Here is a 14,737-nt window from a genome sequence, read left to right as displayed (position 1 = left end):
TTCGCCTATAGCCACCCACCAACACTGATAGTACCGAGGATTATGATGATGATAGAATATAGTGAGACTATACATGACAGGAATGGGCATTGTCGTCTCGTATAGATGGTATGTGTATTCTAAGTAAATGTATTAGTGAGTCGTGCAAGGTTTATCAAATGGCTGTTGATGAGGTTCGTTGAAGGAATGAAAACTACACATTGACGATCAATGCTCGCTGTGTGACTCAAAAATACCAATACTCCGGCCCCTACTATCATCTATCAAATCTTGTGATATCAATATTGGCTATGATAAGACATGGCCTATCGACGACTAAACAGTTGCTTGCATTCAAAACGAGTGTTATTCTAATCTGTTGAAGATGTGATAGATGGGTTTCTGTCCTGCATGTTAAGATGCAGTTCTTCCGACATGGTCCAATTTACCATACACACATAATGGCAATGTGAGCGGGGGCTGGACTACCTCACCAGTGCTGAGATAAAAGTATTTTTCCGTCTTAGACTGGCATCATCCACTGGGTATTTAAAGAATAAAAGACTCCGTTGTCAATGGAAGGGACTCTGCAGCCTCGTAATTTAGCTCGACTCCATCAGAAGTCACCACCTGCCAATATATCAGTACTCCTTAGAATATCTACACTGGGCTCATGCGTGATTGATGCGACTTACAAAGTTTTCTGATCAACCATCACCCCAGAAGTAGCATTATTAAACTTAAGGTAGTGCTTTGTAACCGTACGGCAGTTCCTGACGACATCGACCTGTTTCTTGAGGTTATAGGAGTGAACTGAGCCTTTGTGTGAAACACCTGCTTTGGATACGAACATCACGCTGGATTAGGGATGCATTGACTTGGATTCGTGAGGTCAGTCTACTAGTCTTATGTTACTGGTAACGTGAGTGCACTTACTGCGAACATTGGTCGGGCGATTAGGGGTTCCACGGTTGAGACACTATTGAAACTTGAGATTCCCATTTGAAACATTTGATGAAGGGAAGTCTTACGCTGCGTTTGGGTCACCCTGAGTTGTATTGTTAGCGCAATACTAGAATTGAGGCAGGATATGGGACATACCATCTGTGCAAAAGCAATGAATCCCTTCTTGGTAACTTGGCACGGCTTCAAGCCAAAGTCAGATGGTTCTCAGAGCACCAAGTCAGCCAATTTTCCAACTTCGATACTGCCCACGGTATGGCTGATACCCTGCGTAAGCGCCGGATTGATCGTGTACTTGCTGATATAGCGCTTGACTCGCTGATTATCGGCTCCGGTACCTTTGTCTTCAAAAAGTGCTCCCCGGTGGAACTTGTTGATATGTGCCGTCTTCCATGTACACAATATGACCTCGCCGCAGCGACCCATTGCCTGTGAGTCAGAGGACATTATGCTGATAGCTCCGATATCGTGCAGTACGTCCTCCGCTGCGATGGTCTTGCCCCTAATGCGACCATCAAGGAAGGAAACATCGTCAGGATTGCTCTTTGAAAGCCGATGGCAGGTTGCAGCCATGTCCATGTGCTCGTCAATTGTGTTTGTTGTAAAAGGCATGGTAGGAGTTGTACTGCTCGGAAGGACATTGGCTTCCTGCACAAGTTTGATCACATCGGGCTCATGGCCTCCTCCGGCACCCTCGACATGGTACACGTGGATGGTGCGATTTTTGAATGCAGCGATTGTTCGTTCGACAAAACCGGATTCGTTGAGAGAATCGGTATGGATTTGACATTGGATATCTTGCTCTTCGCAGATGCTGTATAGGACGGTCAGTATCGACAATTTTATGGGTGTAAAGGTACATGTGAATGAGCTTCTTGGGGCAATCTACCTTAAACAGGTGTCAATTGTCGAGGGCGTACAACCAAAGTCTTCATGCAGCTTTAGCGCAACAACACCGGCATCGCACTGATCATAAAGTCCAGGCTTTCCGGAATCGCTTCCCTTCCCAATAATACCGTAGTTTATTGGCAACTGATCGCACGCCTGCATCATCTGTTTAATATACTTCGTGCTTATGCTGCAATTCACTGCTTGAGAGGAAGTACTATATGCAAGTTCAGTAATTGAAAATCATGATTCCCGGAAATAGTATTTCTCGCACCTTGGCCCGGTGCCTCCTCCAAACATAGTCGTAATGCCCGATGCCATAGCTTTACTCGCCTGCTGAGGACGGATCAGATGAGCATGGGTGTCAATTCCACCGGCAGTGATAATCTTCCCTTTAGCATCAATGATATCCGTATTCGACCCAATTACCATCGTGGAGGAGACTCCATCCATCGTGTCAGGATTTCCGGACTTTCCAATACCAACAATAACGCCGTCTTTGACGCCAATATCTGCCTTGCAAATCCCGGTCCAGTCAAGGACTACAGCATTCACAATGGCTAAATCGAGGCATTCCGCATCAGGACACCCACTCGCTTGTCCCTGTCCATCCATGATAGTCTTCCCATCTCCCAGTATACATTCATCACCATATATAGTATGATCCCTTTCGATTATCGCCCACAGGCCTGTATATCCCAGACGAATGTAATCCCCAACGGTCGGACCATAAGTCAGAGCATACTTCCACCTATCCATTGAACACGGCTCGACATCAATATTTACCTCCGTCACTTCAGGTGTATACCGGTATCCGGCCTTTCGGAGGCGCTGCACAAATTTAGTAGCACGTGTCTGGTCAATTGTACCGATAGCGAAGCCACTTCCGCCTTTGATAGTCTTCAGACCTCCAATCTCCGTCAGAGTGATGGCCTTCAGACTGTCAGGGTCAAAGCGAACAAATTCCCCAGCTGTTTTATCCAGGTGAAAACCGTAAGCCTTTTTTCGGTCGAAGTCGAGATCAGGGTTTGTTTCCATGAAGTGGAAATGAGATCCGACCTGTGAAAAAGTTTAGTACCAAAGATGCTGGGGTGAATTGTATCGGAATCTACCCTGACTAACATAAACAGCCCGGGTCCCTCTATTTATAACCTTCAGTTCAATTCTCTTCCGCCCTGGACTGAGAACTATATCACCCGAATCCGCCGGCAATATTGCGCCTGGCATCTTCATGGGCCCGTAATCCGAATCGTTGAGCTGAGGAAATGAGTCTTTGGCCGGTGCCGGGAGGAAACTACCGTACAGGGCCATCTTTATATCGCCATCATCGGTGCTGATTGGTTGATCGACGGTAATTAGGTGGGTTCCTGTCTTAAAAGTGCCCTCGATCTGGAGCCGAGTAAGCGTGCCTACCACGGATGGGTGCACATGTCGACGGCCTAAGATATGCTGTCCGATCTTCATGAGATCCGCGACGGAATGGCTTCCATTGCGAATGGCCTTGTCATATCTTAGTCATTGGTAAGAAAAGCAAAGAGCACTGGACAATACTAACCTCTTGGAGGACGGTTGTTATCAAAGCCTACTCTTATTAGCCTCAGGTTCTTGATGAGAGAAGAAAGAGTAAAAGAGATAGTAAACAAACAGCAGCCTCTGAACGATTCAATCTTACTCCAGCGGCTAGTCGCCTCTGTGCCAGGAACCCGGCCTGAGTAAAGATAAGTTTCTCGACCTTCCCAGGTAGCTGTCAGTCTCATGGTCGATACCAGTAGCTTTAGAAAGTACATACTTCGCGAGGTATCAAATGCATCTCTTGTGACCCTAATCGCTTGATGAAGCAATAACCAATTGAAAAAAGGTGTAGTCAAGTTTATATAACATAGAGCAGACTAACATCCTTTAAAACAGGGCCGTGAGTGGCCGCAAATTCCGACTCCATGATGCAACACCAACCTATATGATGCATGTAACAAGTTCTGGGATACGGCGGATGGTGGCCTGCCGAAGAATGCCGATAACCATTCGGGGTGAGTTTTCTTAGTGGCGGTCTCGCCCGACGGCCAATTCCTGGCGTCCAGTTCCAGTAACGTGCAGCGCTGAGACGCGGCGAAGGGTGGCCTGCAGCAGACCGCCGACGGCCATTCCTATCAGGTTTTCTTAGTGGCGTTCTCGCCCGACGGCCGATTCCTGGCGTCCAACTCCATTGATCTTACCGTGCAGCTTTGGGATGCGACGAAGGGCGCACTCAATTCAATCCAGTGCTATAGAGTTCCGAACATAGCCATTCTAGTAAGAAAGCTCACCTAACACGTAATTGAGAAAAGCCTGGAAATTACTTGAAATAATTTTGTCTTGCCTCGATGCCAAGACGATGGCCAAGACTAAATTCTCCCTAGGCTAGGGATAGATGTAATCTCGGTGGGCTCCCTTCAAAATGATTCGAGCACATGCCACGAGACACCTTTGTGGCGGGATCAAGCCTCCCCCGTTCATGTCCAATCGTTAACCATGCAAATTCGTCTAGATCAGATCATGCTATCAAATTACGCGCCCGGGATCTTCTTTTCTGAAAACGTTCATCGTATGTGGCGGGCTTATTCACCACAGCCTGAACGCATACTGGCTCCACTGATTATGGACGATCTACTAACCAACTGCAGTTAGCTCCAACGGCCGGGAATGCGATATGGCTAAGAGCAGCCATTTCTATTGGTCACCCCAAATGGAACTATTTTTGTCAATTTATTCACCGCCTGCGGCAAGTTCCTTCGCCCCTGTGGGCGTCTTCGTGTAACGTTACTAAGATTTTCTAAGATCGACGGCCTAATCATTCGACCTGCGATTGTCCTAATTCCACGCCGAGCCAACACGCAGACAATGCTTCTTCCGCGTATATCACGATAACATGCGCTTGGTGGCGCGAAACAATTGGGAATAAAATTTTTCATGTAGTTGAACATTGCAGAATGGTTAGTTGTTGGGTGTTTCTTCATTAATTGGCGACTACCGAATGCGGCACCGACACTAGACTTGATCCGGTTTGCCCAACATAATCATCTACAATTTGGAAAAGATTCGGCGAAGACGGAAAATTGCGACGCTTCCAGCTAGATGACCGAAATCCATAAAAAATTATTCATCTGCAACCAGCAACCAGTAAAACCTATATTTACTCAGTCTAATCCAGCATTTAACCCTGACCATAACAACAAAACATTCCCCTATCAGATCATATCCTTCAATGCTTTGAAAGGTCGAAAGCAAATTCAACATCTATTTTTTCCAAAAGAACAAACTCTCCCAATCTGGCAATGCAGCTCACCAATGTCACCGCTCTGGTCCTTGGCCTCCTCACCTCCTCCGGCCTTGCCGCTCCTCCTTCTTGGGTCAAGCCTGCCACTATCCAGCTCGCGAACGAACATTCTGGTGCCAATGCCAACGTCGCTGTTCCCGTTGATGGCGTGAAGCGCCCTGTTCAGGAGCTCTGGGGCCACACTGCAGTTGCACACGAGGGCCTCGTTTTCGCCTCAAGTGCCATGCTCACTGCTTTCCAGCAGACCACAGTCTGCGAGTTCACTGAGGAGCCACGTCTAGATGTGATCATTAACGCCGAGAAAACATACAGTTCTTTCGGGGGAGGTGTCAAGGACCTTTGCGCCGCCTATGTTGTGTGCAAGTGCGAGGGCATGTGAAATGTCAATTCTAAAACGAGCTTCCGGATAGGAAGACGAGCTCGCGTTTTATTTGTATCTTTAACATGCGTGGCGGAATGGGAATTGATCTAGTATAGCTGTTTACGTGCTCTAATCGGTATGCAAATGTCGTCTCGAACAAATTCTGCTGCGTATGCCTCTTGCACGAAAGAAATTCTCACGCCTCGTACAACTTCAAATTAAGTTTGCAGAGGAAGAACAATCCACCATTTTTGTATTCGTAGTTATTCAACCTATGGTCTTTATTCAACTACCCAATTCGATTCTGCTATGAGATTAGTAAGTAAGTCGCCTTCCTTCGCGGATATGTCAGGCAGTGAGGCCCGATTTGCCAACATGGCAATACAAGATCGCTGAGGCGACTATCACAGTAAGATAACTTTTTATTTTTTTTTTCACCTTTCCCGAGGCGATGAGATATAAGACATACCCTCAAGCCTGTTCCAGTTGGTCATCGTGGGAATACCTGCCTGCAATCTACTGGCGGACAGGCTGTTGTACCAACCGGAAGGCGCTTTTCGCTCGAACAACCATAAACGAAATCATGACCACGACTTGCCGCAACCATGCAATAAAAGAGCTTAAATATATATTGTGCTTATAGAGAATTACCGTGGCATACCGAATGTTCAACGTTTATTTTGATAACTTGAATATTCATAGAGTTATGGTCGTTTGAATCTGATCATATTTGAGGCTAATGCGCTGATATAAGCATACACTAAACCTATTTGAATTTCGTGGTCAAAACTAAACCCTTTTCGAATTTCGTGGTCAAAACTAAACCTCTTTCGGAACACAACTTACTTTTATCTGATAGATTCGATTTTAGGTTCGATTGCTATGCTTAGACCTTGACATTTCCCATGGGACTAGCGAAAATCTAGTCCCATGTCCATGGGACTTAGTCCCATGGGAATTCCTACAGAGGTCTAGTCCCGTGGACCCACTCCCATGGGAGTAAAAAAAAAATTTGGTCCCGCCATGGGAATTCCCGTGGGACTCCCATGGGACTAAAAAAATTTCCCATCTATACATTATTTTCATAATAATGATGGATAAATCGCTGAGTTATCATGATAGAATACGGTAATTTAAAGGTATTTCAGCGAGTATCCAAACCAACCAAGTATTCATTATTTTTGATATATTCCGACCATAATTTTGTGATTATTTAGTATAGCTTTAGTATCATTTAATATAAACATTCGTTATCTTGATCCTATTTTTTTCACACTTTCTGACTTACCTTAGAAAGTAAGGGCTGACATAGAGATATTATACCTAGTAACCTTCAATTTAAATCAGAAAGCGAAGCTTTTATAAGTATCTAGTACACCTATTCCAATATCAATATTCGTTATCTAACTATCCTTGATACTAATCTATCATATTTTCTAACGTATCTTAGAAAGTGAGGGCTAAAATAGAGACATCCATATAAAAAAAACTTCAATTTAAATCAGAAAGTGAAGCTTTTCTAAGCATTAAGTAAACCTACTCTAATATTATTATATTACTAACAATATAAATTGGCTAATACAACACTTATTCTAATTCTCTCTTCTTTATAATTTAATAGGAGCTACTAGGCGGCAAGACTCTAGTCAACCGCACCGGCGGCTCGGAGCCGCCGGCTCCTAGCCGATCTCTAGAATAACGAGGATCATATTTTCCGCAAGGTCAAGCTCCGTGTTAATAAGGTCTAAGGCAAGAACTACTTAACCAACTTCTATAGTCTACTACAAAGTCGTCGTTAGGGTCAAGTTTATCGCACTATTAACACATTGTCTTTAATATTATCACTGTTTTATTGCACACCACACTACAACTAACTTGAATAAACTTCTTTTGTGGATACTATATATATGCATATTTTTGTGTAGAGACTATACTAAAGACATAAATCGACTAACATCCCGTACCTAGACTTTCTAACGTCCGTCAGAAAATAAGCTTATAGAGGTTAATAACCTCACAAGTGCTAGATTAGAAGGTATATATACGAAGTCCTCCCCCTTTTCAAACCTTATCTTCTATTTTCCCCACCCTTATCACTACTATACGTGACATCCGTTAGAATTTGAGGCTCTTTCTACCCACCTACCTTTGATACCTCTTAGTCTACCTTTTTGACGTCCGTCAGAATTTAAGGCTATTTCCTACCTACCCACTATTAGTATCCTCTTAGCCTATATTTCTGACGGACGTCAGAAATTAAGGCTATTTCCTACCTATCTACCTTTGATATCCCTTAGCCTATATCTTTGATAGCCGTCAGAATTCAAGGCTTTTTATGAATCATCACTAACACCGTTATAGCATCCTTACTACTAACACTATCGCCGTTCTATTATTTGACCACTAGAATCACCCTTCTTGTATCTCCCCGCGTTATACACTATTATGGCTTCAACCCGCCGCTCTAAGCTAGTTGGTAATATTAACTATACTCCTGATTTCATCACGGCTATCGAGAATTTAGCCTTAAAGCTTGCTAGTTGTTATAGTTTCCTAACTATAGCCTCTCTACACAAAATCTATAGCCTCGACCCAAACTTTAAACACTCTCGCGATATTATCGATCAATTCGCCGCTAATCGTGCTAACTCCTTTGATCATCCAAATCTCTCCGCTAGCTAGAAGCAGATCCGCTTCTCTATCATCAAACACGCCTTTGATAATGCCCTAAAATAGAGTCCTACTCTCGCTGACTCTTAGCGCCCCATAGTTAGAAAGCACAATGTCGATACGTCCTACCTCTTCGAGATTCGCACACTTTAGTAGATTGTTCGATTGATACGCACCCGCAACACCGATATATTCAAGGCATCCTAGGTCACTAAATCCCCCTTCTCGTTTGACGCCAAAGAGGTTCTATATGCATAGAAGACTCTTATTTTCTTTGCAAACAATATCAAGAAGAACAAGAATTATATTAACACGGTACCCTAGTCTTCGCAATCAGCCGTGCCCAAACTTCAGACTAGCACGACTTCCACCGTAGCTACTATAGCTACTGCATCAAGTGTGGAGAACGCTATTGTCCTTAATAGTATTCAAATAGATCCTATTAATACCGAAGATACCTTTCCACTAGATATCGACCTCCTCGATATAACCCTTTTCGACGGCGCCCCTTACCTATCCCTACTCACTAGTATTGCCTATGTATTAGCTCACCCTATAACAAGCTTATTGGCTCGAGCCCCACTTATCCCCGCTGACCGTGACAGCCTTGTTTACGCCCTTACTAAGGGGAAATAGGCATAGAAATATATTCTTTACTAGGCTCCCTCTACCAAGACTTCCTAGGTATCGGACCTCCTAGCTGATCTGAAAACCCCTTCCGCTAATAAGCTGATCTCGTCGAGCGAAGCACTAGCCGAAATTGCCAATAAAAACGCCGAGAAGCATACTTACCAGGACCGGTAGCTAAAGACTAGTTATAACGATCGCCCCCTATAGATCCTAGATCTACCCGAGTGGGTCTATTAACAACGCTTAAGTCTTACCGTCTCTACTACCCCGCGAAGCTTCACGGATAGTCTCGCCTATGCCTATATCTCGATTGATTCTAATAGTGATAGCTTTATCGCCCCCCCGAACACGTATAGAGTGCCTCCTACGACTCTTATGCCTTGGTAAGTCACGGCTATATCGTGGATGCTTGACTAGGAAGCAAGTCTAGTAGCCGGTAGTATCCTAGCGGATATATACGGCTTAGGCAAAACACTTATAGCCTTATCTCTCGTGTGGCAGGCCTCCTAATGCCAAATCGCATAGGCCGATCCGGCTCCGTTCCGACCCACTCTGATCCTGGTGCCGTCCTCGTTGATCGATATATAGGCGAACGAAATCTAAGCTCACTTCGGTAATGCGTTTACCCTCTAGGTGTTTCACGGTTTTACTAGCCGTATAGGCGATGCTATACGCAAAAAACAGACGCTAAATACCCTTACTTGTCTCCGCGAAGAGCTCGCCTTAATAGATACTAATGATTCCGCTACTAGCCGCACTATCATCCTTAGTTTATACACTATATAGGCCAAACGCACACTTATAGAGGTACTTCCGGATAGCACCACGAAACCCACTCTAAAGCGAGTTAATCAGGATCACAATAAGGATACCGCGGTGCTAGACCACGACTACTAGAATAAGGATGACTTAGATATTGTAGATAAAGATAACGACCAAGTGCCTAGTTCTCTACCTAGCTCTCTACCAGGGACTCCACCTATGATGTCTGCCTACCAAGAAGTAGTTAAAGTTCTTGCCGTCCTACAGGATAACGACACCTCCGGTTTATTAGATCCCGAGGCTGCTCTCGAAAAGTCTTAGAAGAAGAAGGTCCGCCGTTAGTTCCAGCCACTATTGAATTTCCATTTTGAACGCGTGATCTACGATAAAGGACACCGTGTGAAAACTATCTCTTCCCGCTAGCATCGGAGCGTGTCTGCCTTACAGCGCAATACTATCTAGTTTCTCACGGCAACTCTAATGTGGAATAAGCCGCTAGATATCGCAGGATACCTTAGCCTTCTCTAGAAGGAGGAGTGGGCTAGTATCAAAGAAACCCCGGCGAAGCTTCCACCTACGGCTCTACCCAACCACTACGACGACCTTCTTTCCTAGTATCGCCTATGGTCTTAGGAGAAAGAGGTTCCAGCCTTAGCGGCCTAGCGACTATACTATCTCCTAAGCCCAAAAGGACTAGTGTCAATTGCTACGAAGTCCTACCTCACCCCGACCGAGGGATATTGGGTTCTCCTAATTATCCTTCGTCTTAGTTGCCTTCGTAGGGAGATGGGCGAACAGATGATCGGTGCTAACGGAGCTACCTTACATATTAGATCCGAGATTCCCGAGCTTACCGTGCAGACGGTAGAGCTAAGATACACTACGTAGGCGCAACATAACCATAATGAGATCTATCATCTATTATATAAGCGCCTCAAGAGTTTTCAACCCGAAGATAGCAATCCGGAGTCTCAGGATTCGGGCTAGTCGATAGATTAGGCGATCTTCCGCCGTCTATGTCACCTTAGCGTTTCTCCCAAGCTAGAGCTATTTCTACGCAATAACCCTACTAACGCGCTATCGGCTGACATTTCTACCTATGTTTCGACGGGTGCCGACCATGGTTTTGGAGTGTTCTAGGAACGCACAAGTGAAGATCGTAGTGCTCGAGTGCCGACTAGTCGTGCCGCCTAGGCCATCTACCTCGCGCACGAGAGCCTACGTCTACGCTATCTATTACACCTTCTTGCCACCGAGGGTGCATTCAATCTAGTGGGAGATCGCCCCCGCTTCTTAGTGTTTTGTAACTGGCCTATGACAATGTGGCTTGTGTCAATGTTCCTTAACGCACTTTCGCTCGACTTTGTGGAGATCCGCGTAGGTATACCCACTGAACTACGCACGGCCGCTGTGACCCGCTTTATAGAAGCCGCCTCGACGGCCTAAGTCCTCCTAACGACGTATAATTATGGGTTAACTAGCCTAAATATGCATCACAAATATAGCCGAGTTGTTCTGTTTGAGCCCGCGCTTAACTATAATTCCCTTTTTTAGACTATTGGGCGCGTTTATCGCCTTGGACAGTCTACCCCCTAGACTGCCTAGCTACTATTCCAAGACCACACTATCCAGAGGTGGATCGAAGCAAACTGTACCAAGAAGGTTCTTCCTCAAATTGCGGCCCAATTCCGGGATAGTCTAACGGTATACGTTAAGACACTCCACAATGCGATCTATCACAAAACCCAAAGTCCCCCTAGTTAGTGGGTATCGCCATAGCCTAAGGAAAATTCGGCCGACGAAGACAGCAATCCCGCTCCCCTCGACTAAGCAATATAGGCTAGTTAGCTTGAAGCTGAACTACTAAACGTCCCCCGGCTATCTAAGATACTTCTTCGTGATATACTAGGCGTCGCTCTAAGCTATGCTGCGCGAACCGAGTTCGAGGACTATCACAACCTAGGACTAGTGCATTTCACCGACCGCCAGTGTTTTGACACTAACTACACAGAGGTTAATAGTGTCTCCCCGCGGGTGCCGATCCACTCGTCTAAAGCTTCCCGAACCTCAACCGAGTCTACTACGCCAAGCACTAGGGGCAAGAAGCGTGCTTTTCCTATAGATAGCGCTATAGAGGGCGCTAAAGCTAACAGTCTATGCACCTAGTCACCCGATGTATCAAAAGACTATGACCTATCGACCCGCAAGGCTAACTTTGGTGGAGATAGGGCCTCTGATAATTGGCTTATCTCCTGTTCTTCGTTCGAGAAGCTCGTCCTCTCCGATCTAGGCTCGGACTACGACCGGTCCTCTTTTGAAGATTCCCACGATACAGATTCTTGCACAGAAGACTCGCTTGATTTCTTCTTCTAGGAAATAACTAATAGGTGCTGCGGAAAAACTAGTCTAAAATGATGTAAACTACCAAAAAAAATTGAAAAACAAGGGGCCACTGGCTCGAACTAGACCTTGACATTTCCCATGGGACTAGCGAAAATCTAGTCCCATGTCCATGGGACTTAGTCCCATGGGAGTTCCTACAGAGGTCTAGTCCCGTGGACCCACTCCCATGGGAGTAAAAAAAAAAATTGGTCCCGCCACGGGAATTCCCGTGGGACTCCCATGGGACTAACAAAATTTCCCATCTATACATTATTTTCATAATAATAATGGATAAATTGCTGAGTTATTATAATAAAATACGGTAATTTAAAGGTGTTTTAGCGAGTATTGAGACTAACAAATATTTATTACTTTTGATATATTTTGACCATAGTTTTGTGATTATTTAGTATATCTTTAATTTAGAAAAAAGCTATTGTAAATAAAATACCGTTCGGAACCGCCAAGAAATGCATTATTTATACAAGTCACGAGATAGCTAATGTTTGCATTGTTTACAGTCCCATGGGAATTCCCATAACTCCCATGGGAGTTCCCACGGGGGTCTAGTCCCGCCATAGGAATTTCCCATAGATGTTTAGTCCCATGGACCCACTCCCATGGGACCAAAATTAGTCCCACGGGAATTCCCATGGACAGTCCCATGGGAGGCGTCCCATGGGAAATGTCAAGGTCTAGCTCGAACATAACTATTTCCCTTTAATTGTAGAAGGCACCTTGTATTCTGATCTAAGTCTAAAAATCAAAATGTGTAACTTGCTATTTGTAGCCTCTATTTCTGAGGTAAGTCAGAAAGTGAGGAAGTTGGAAGGGTAGTGTAATGTATGTAGTAGTCTCACCACCACGATATATATATATCCAAGGTGGGATTTTGACTTTCTTCAGAATCCAAGGCCTTTTTTATTCTGCCTAATAGAGTAATAGAGATATCTATATCCGACTATTCTACAACTCACTACTAGCTTTTATATACAGCCCTAGATAGCGGCTTACGGTTGGTTATAAGATCTAGTACTTGAAACATTGATTTTAAACTCTGTGGTGTTATGGTTAGCGGATAATTAGACTGTAAAAATTTCCTATAGGACTAACAGGAGTTCTATAGGAATTCCCACGGGACTAATGGGAATTCCCACGGGACTAATGGGAATTCCCACGGGACTAATAGGAAATCCTATCCAATCTACCAATTAGACTGTCGTCTACTGTGGGGTAGTTACTTATTGTATGATAGATCTAAACACTTCTCTTAGTCCGAGACTATACCCCTGTCGCATCTTCTACGGTCGCATACTACGATTTCTACTTGGTAAGATAATCCTTCACGTTCTTACATTCACGCCAATATGTCTGAATTGAGTCAGTCTTCTAATGCTAGCCCTTTCTCGTAGCTCCTAAGCGATACGCCTGATCTTACCTTACTCTTTTTAGATGACTAATCCCTTGTATACGAACCCTTTGATAGCCAGCGAACTTCTACCTCTTTACCTAGGTCTCAATTTATTACCCCTATTTCCGCTCCTCTCGCTCTCGAGCGTGGCGGGCCTCCGAACAAGCAATTCTGGGTGATCCGAACCGAAATAAATAAAGACGAATTCGTTCAATGGTGGGTACAAACATAAGTAGAGGAGACATAGAAACGGATTCGCTAGGATACGAAACGTACCTTAGATGCTTGGGACGATTTTGACCAAGTCGCCTATTTCATTACCGGTGAGCCAAAGGTTTTATGTCGGAAGTGTGGAAAGATATTTCTACATCCTTAGTCAACCTCAAATAGGACCAATTCTATGAAGCGTTATAGAGCAGTAGGCCTATGTTAGCGTACTTCTAAGAAGAACTTAAGGCAACAGAATATCCAAATATCGTTAGAATCAGCGGTATAAATAATCTACTACCTACTTATTTAGAACCACTACTAAATGATTATCTCTATCTATAGGCTTAATATACCCCGAATAAAAGCAAGGTCTTCGATATCGATCGGTGGGAACGTATATAAGTTACATTGATTGCAAAATCCTCGCTTCTATTCTAATTCCTCGCGCATCGTGATTTTGAAGATTTAATTGCAGAAGCCTAGTTTTGCCCTTCAAAGCCTGAACTACTTTCACCTAAAACTACACGACGTCGACTTCACACGATAGTAAAGGAGGACTAGGAAAAGGTTCTATCGGCACTACCGCAAGGCGCAAAACTCTCAATCGCGCTTGATTGCTAGACATCACCGTTCTAATAGGCGTTTATAGCTATCACTAGGTACTTTCTTGATTGTGACTAGAAGTTTCGTGAAGTCCTTCTCGGATTCGAGCCATTATATAGAATACACTCTAGTGCTAATCTTGGTGCTACGGTTTTTGCACTACTCCAAAAGCATAGTATTGTTGATCGGGTATTAGTAGTAACCACTGATAATGCGTCGAATAACACTACTATGGTTGAGAGTATCTAATATTCGATTAACTCTCTTGAAATGCCTAATCAAACACCAATCGTCCGGATTCCTTGCCTCGCGTATATTATTCAACTCAGCCTACGTGATCTCCTTGGTTCAATGAAGGTTGACCCAAAAAATGACACGACCGACCGCCAATGGTTAGAAGATCAAGAGCAGTCACTCCGCGCTATCTAACAACAGCAAGGGATTTCGTACACACTTTCAAAGGTAAATCTCAATAAACCTATTCGTGGTATCATTCTCTAATATATCATATATAGATTCGTGGCCTTGCTTAGGGCTTTAGGGCTTAGGGCTTTAGGGCTTAGGG

General features: G+C 44.3%; 2 protein-coding genes across 2 annotated transcripts; one reads left to right on the top strand and one right to left on the bottom strand.

The window, feature by feature from the left end:
- Positions 1 to 528: 528 nt before the first annotated feature.
- N7508_004663 (uncharacterized protein) lies at positions 529 to 3,769 on the bottom strand (the record flags this gene model as incomplete). The annotated part of the gene is made up of 11 exons (XM_058462729.1): positions 529 to 609; positions 916 to 958; positions 1,011 to 1,027; positions 1,081 to 1,125; positions 1,180 to 1,756; positions 1,832 to 2,047; positions 2,105 to 2,889; positions 2,953 to 3,330; positions 3,386 to 3,412; positions 3,503 to 3,562; positions 3,725 to 3,769. The coding sequence occupies 11 exons, from the start codon at positions 3,767 to 3,769 to the stop codon at positions 529 to 531; spliced, it is 2,274 nt and encodes a 757-aa protein (XP_058319207.1).
- Positions 3,770 to 5,141: 1,372 nt separating this feature from the next.
- N7508_004662 (uncharacterized protein) lies at positions 5,142 to 5,522 on the top strand (the record flags this gene model as incomplete). The annotated part of the gene is made up of 1 exon (XM_058462728.1): positions 5,142 to 5,522. One exon carries the CDS (start codon positions 5,142 to 5,144, stop codon positions 5,520 to 5,522), a length of 381 nt encoding a protein of 126 aa, XP_058319206.1.
- Between the last annotated feature and the right edge of the window lie 9,215 nt (positions 5,523 to 14,737).

Source organism: Penicillium antarcticum, assembly GCF_028974205.1.
Source record: "Penicillium antarcticum strain IBT 31339 chromosome Unknown utg000005l_segment0_segment0, whole genome shotgun sequence".
NCBI lineage: Eukaryota > Fungi > Ascomycota > Eurotiomycetes > Eurotiales > Aspergillaceae > Penicillium > Penicillium antarcticum.
The sequence above is the reverse complement of the archived record's forward strand: the minus strand, read 5'-3'. Positions and strand labels throughout refer to the sequence as shown.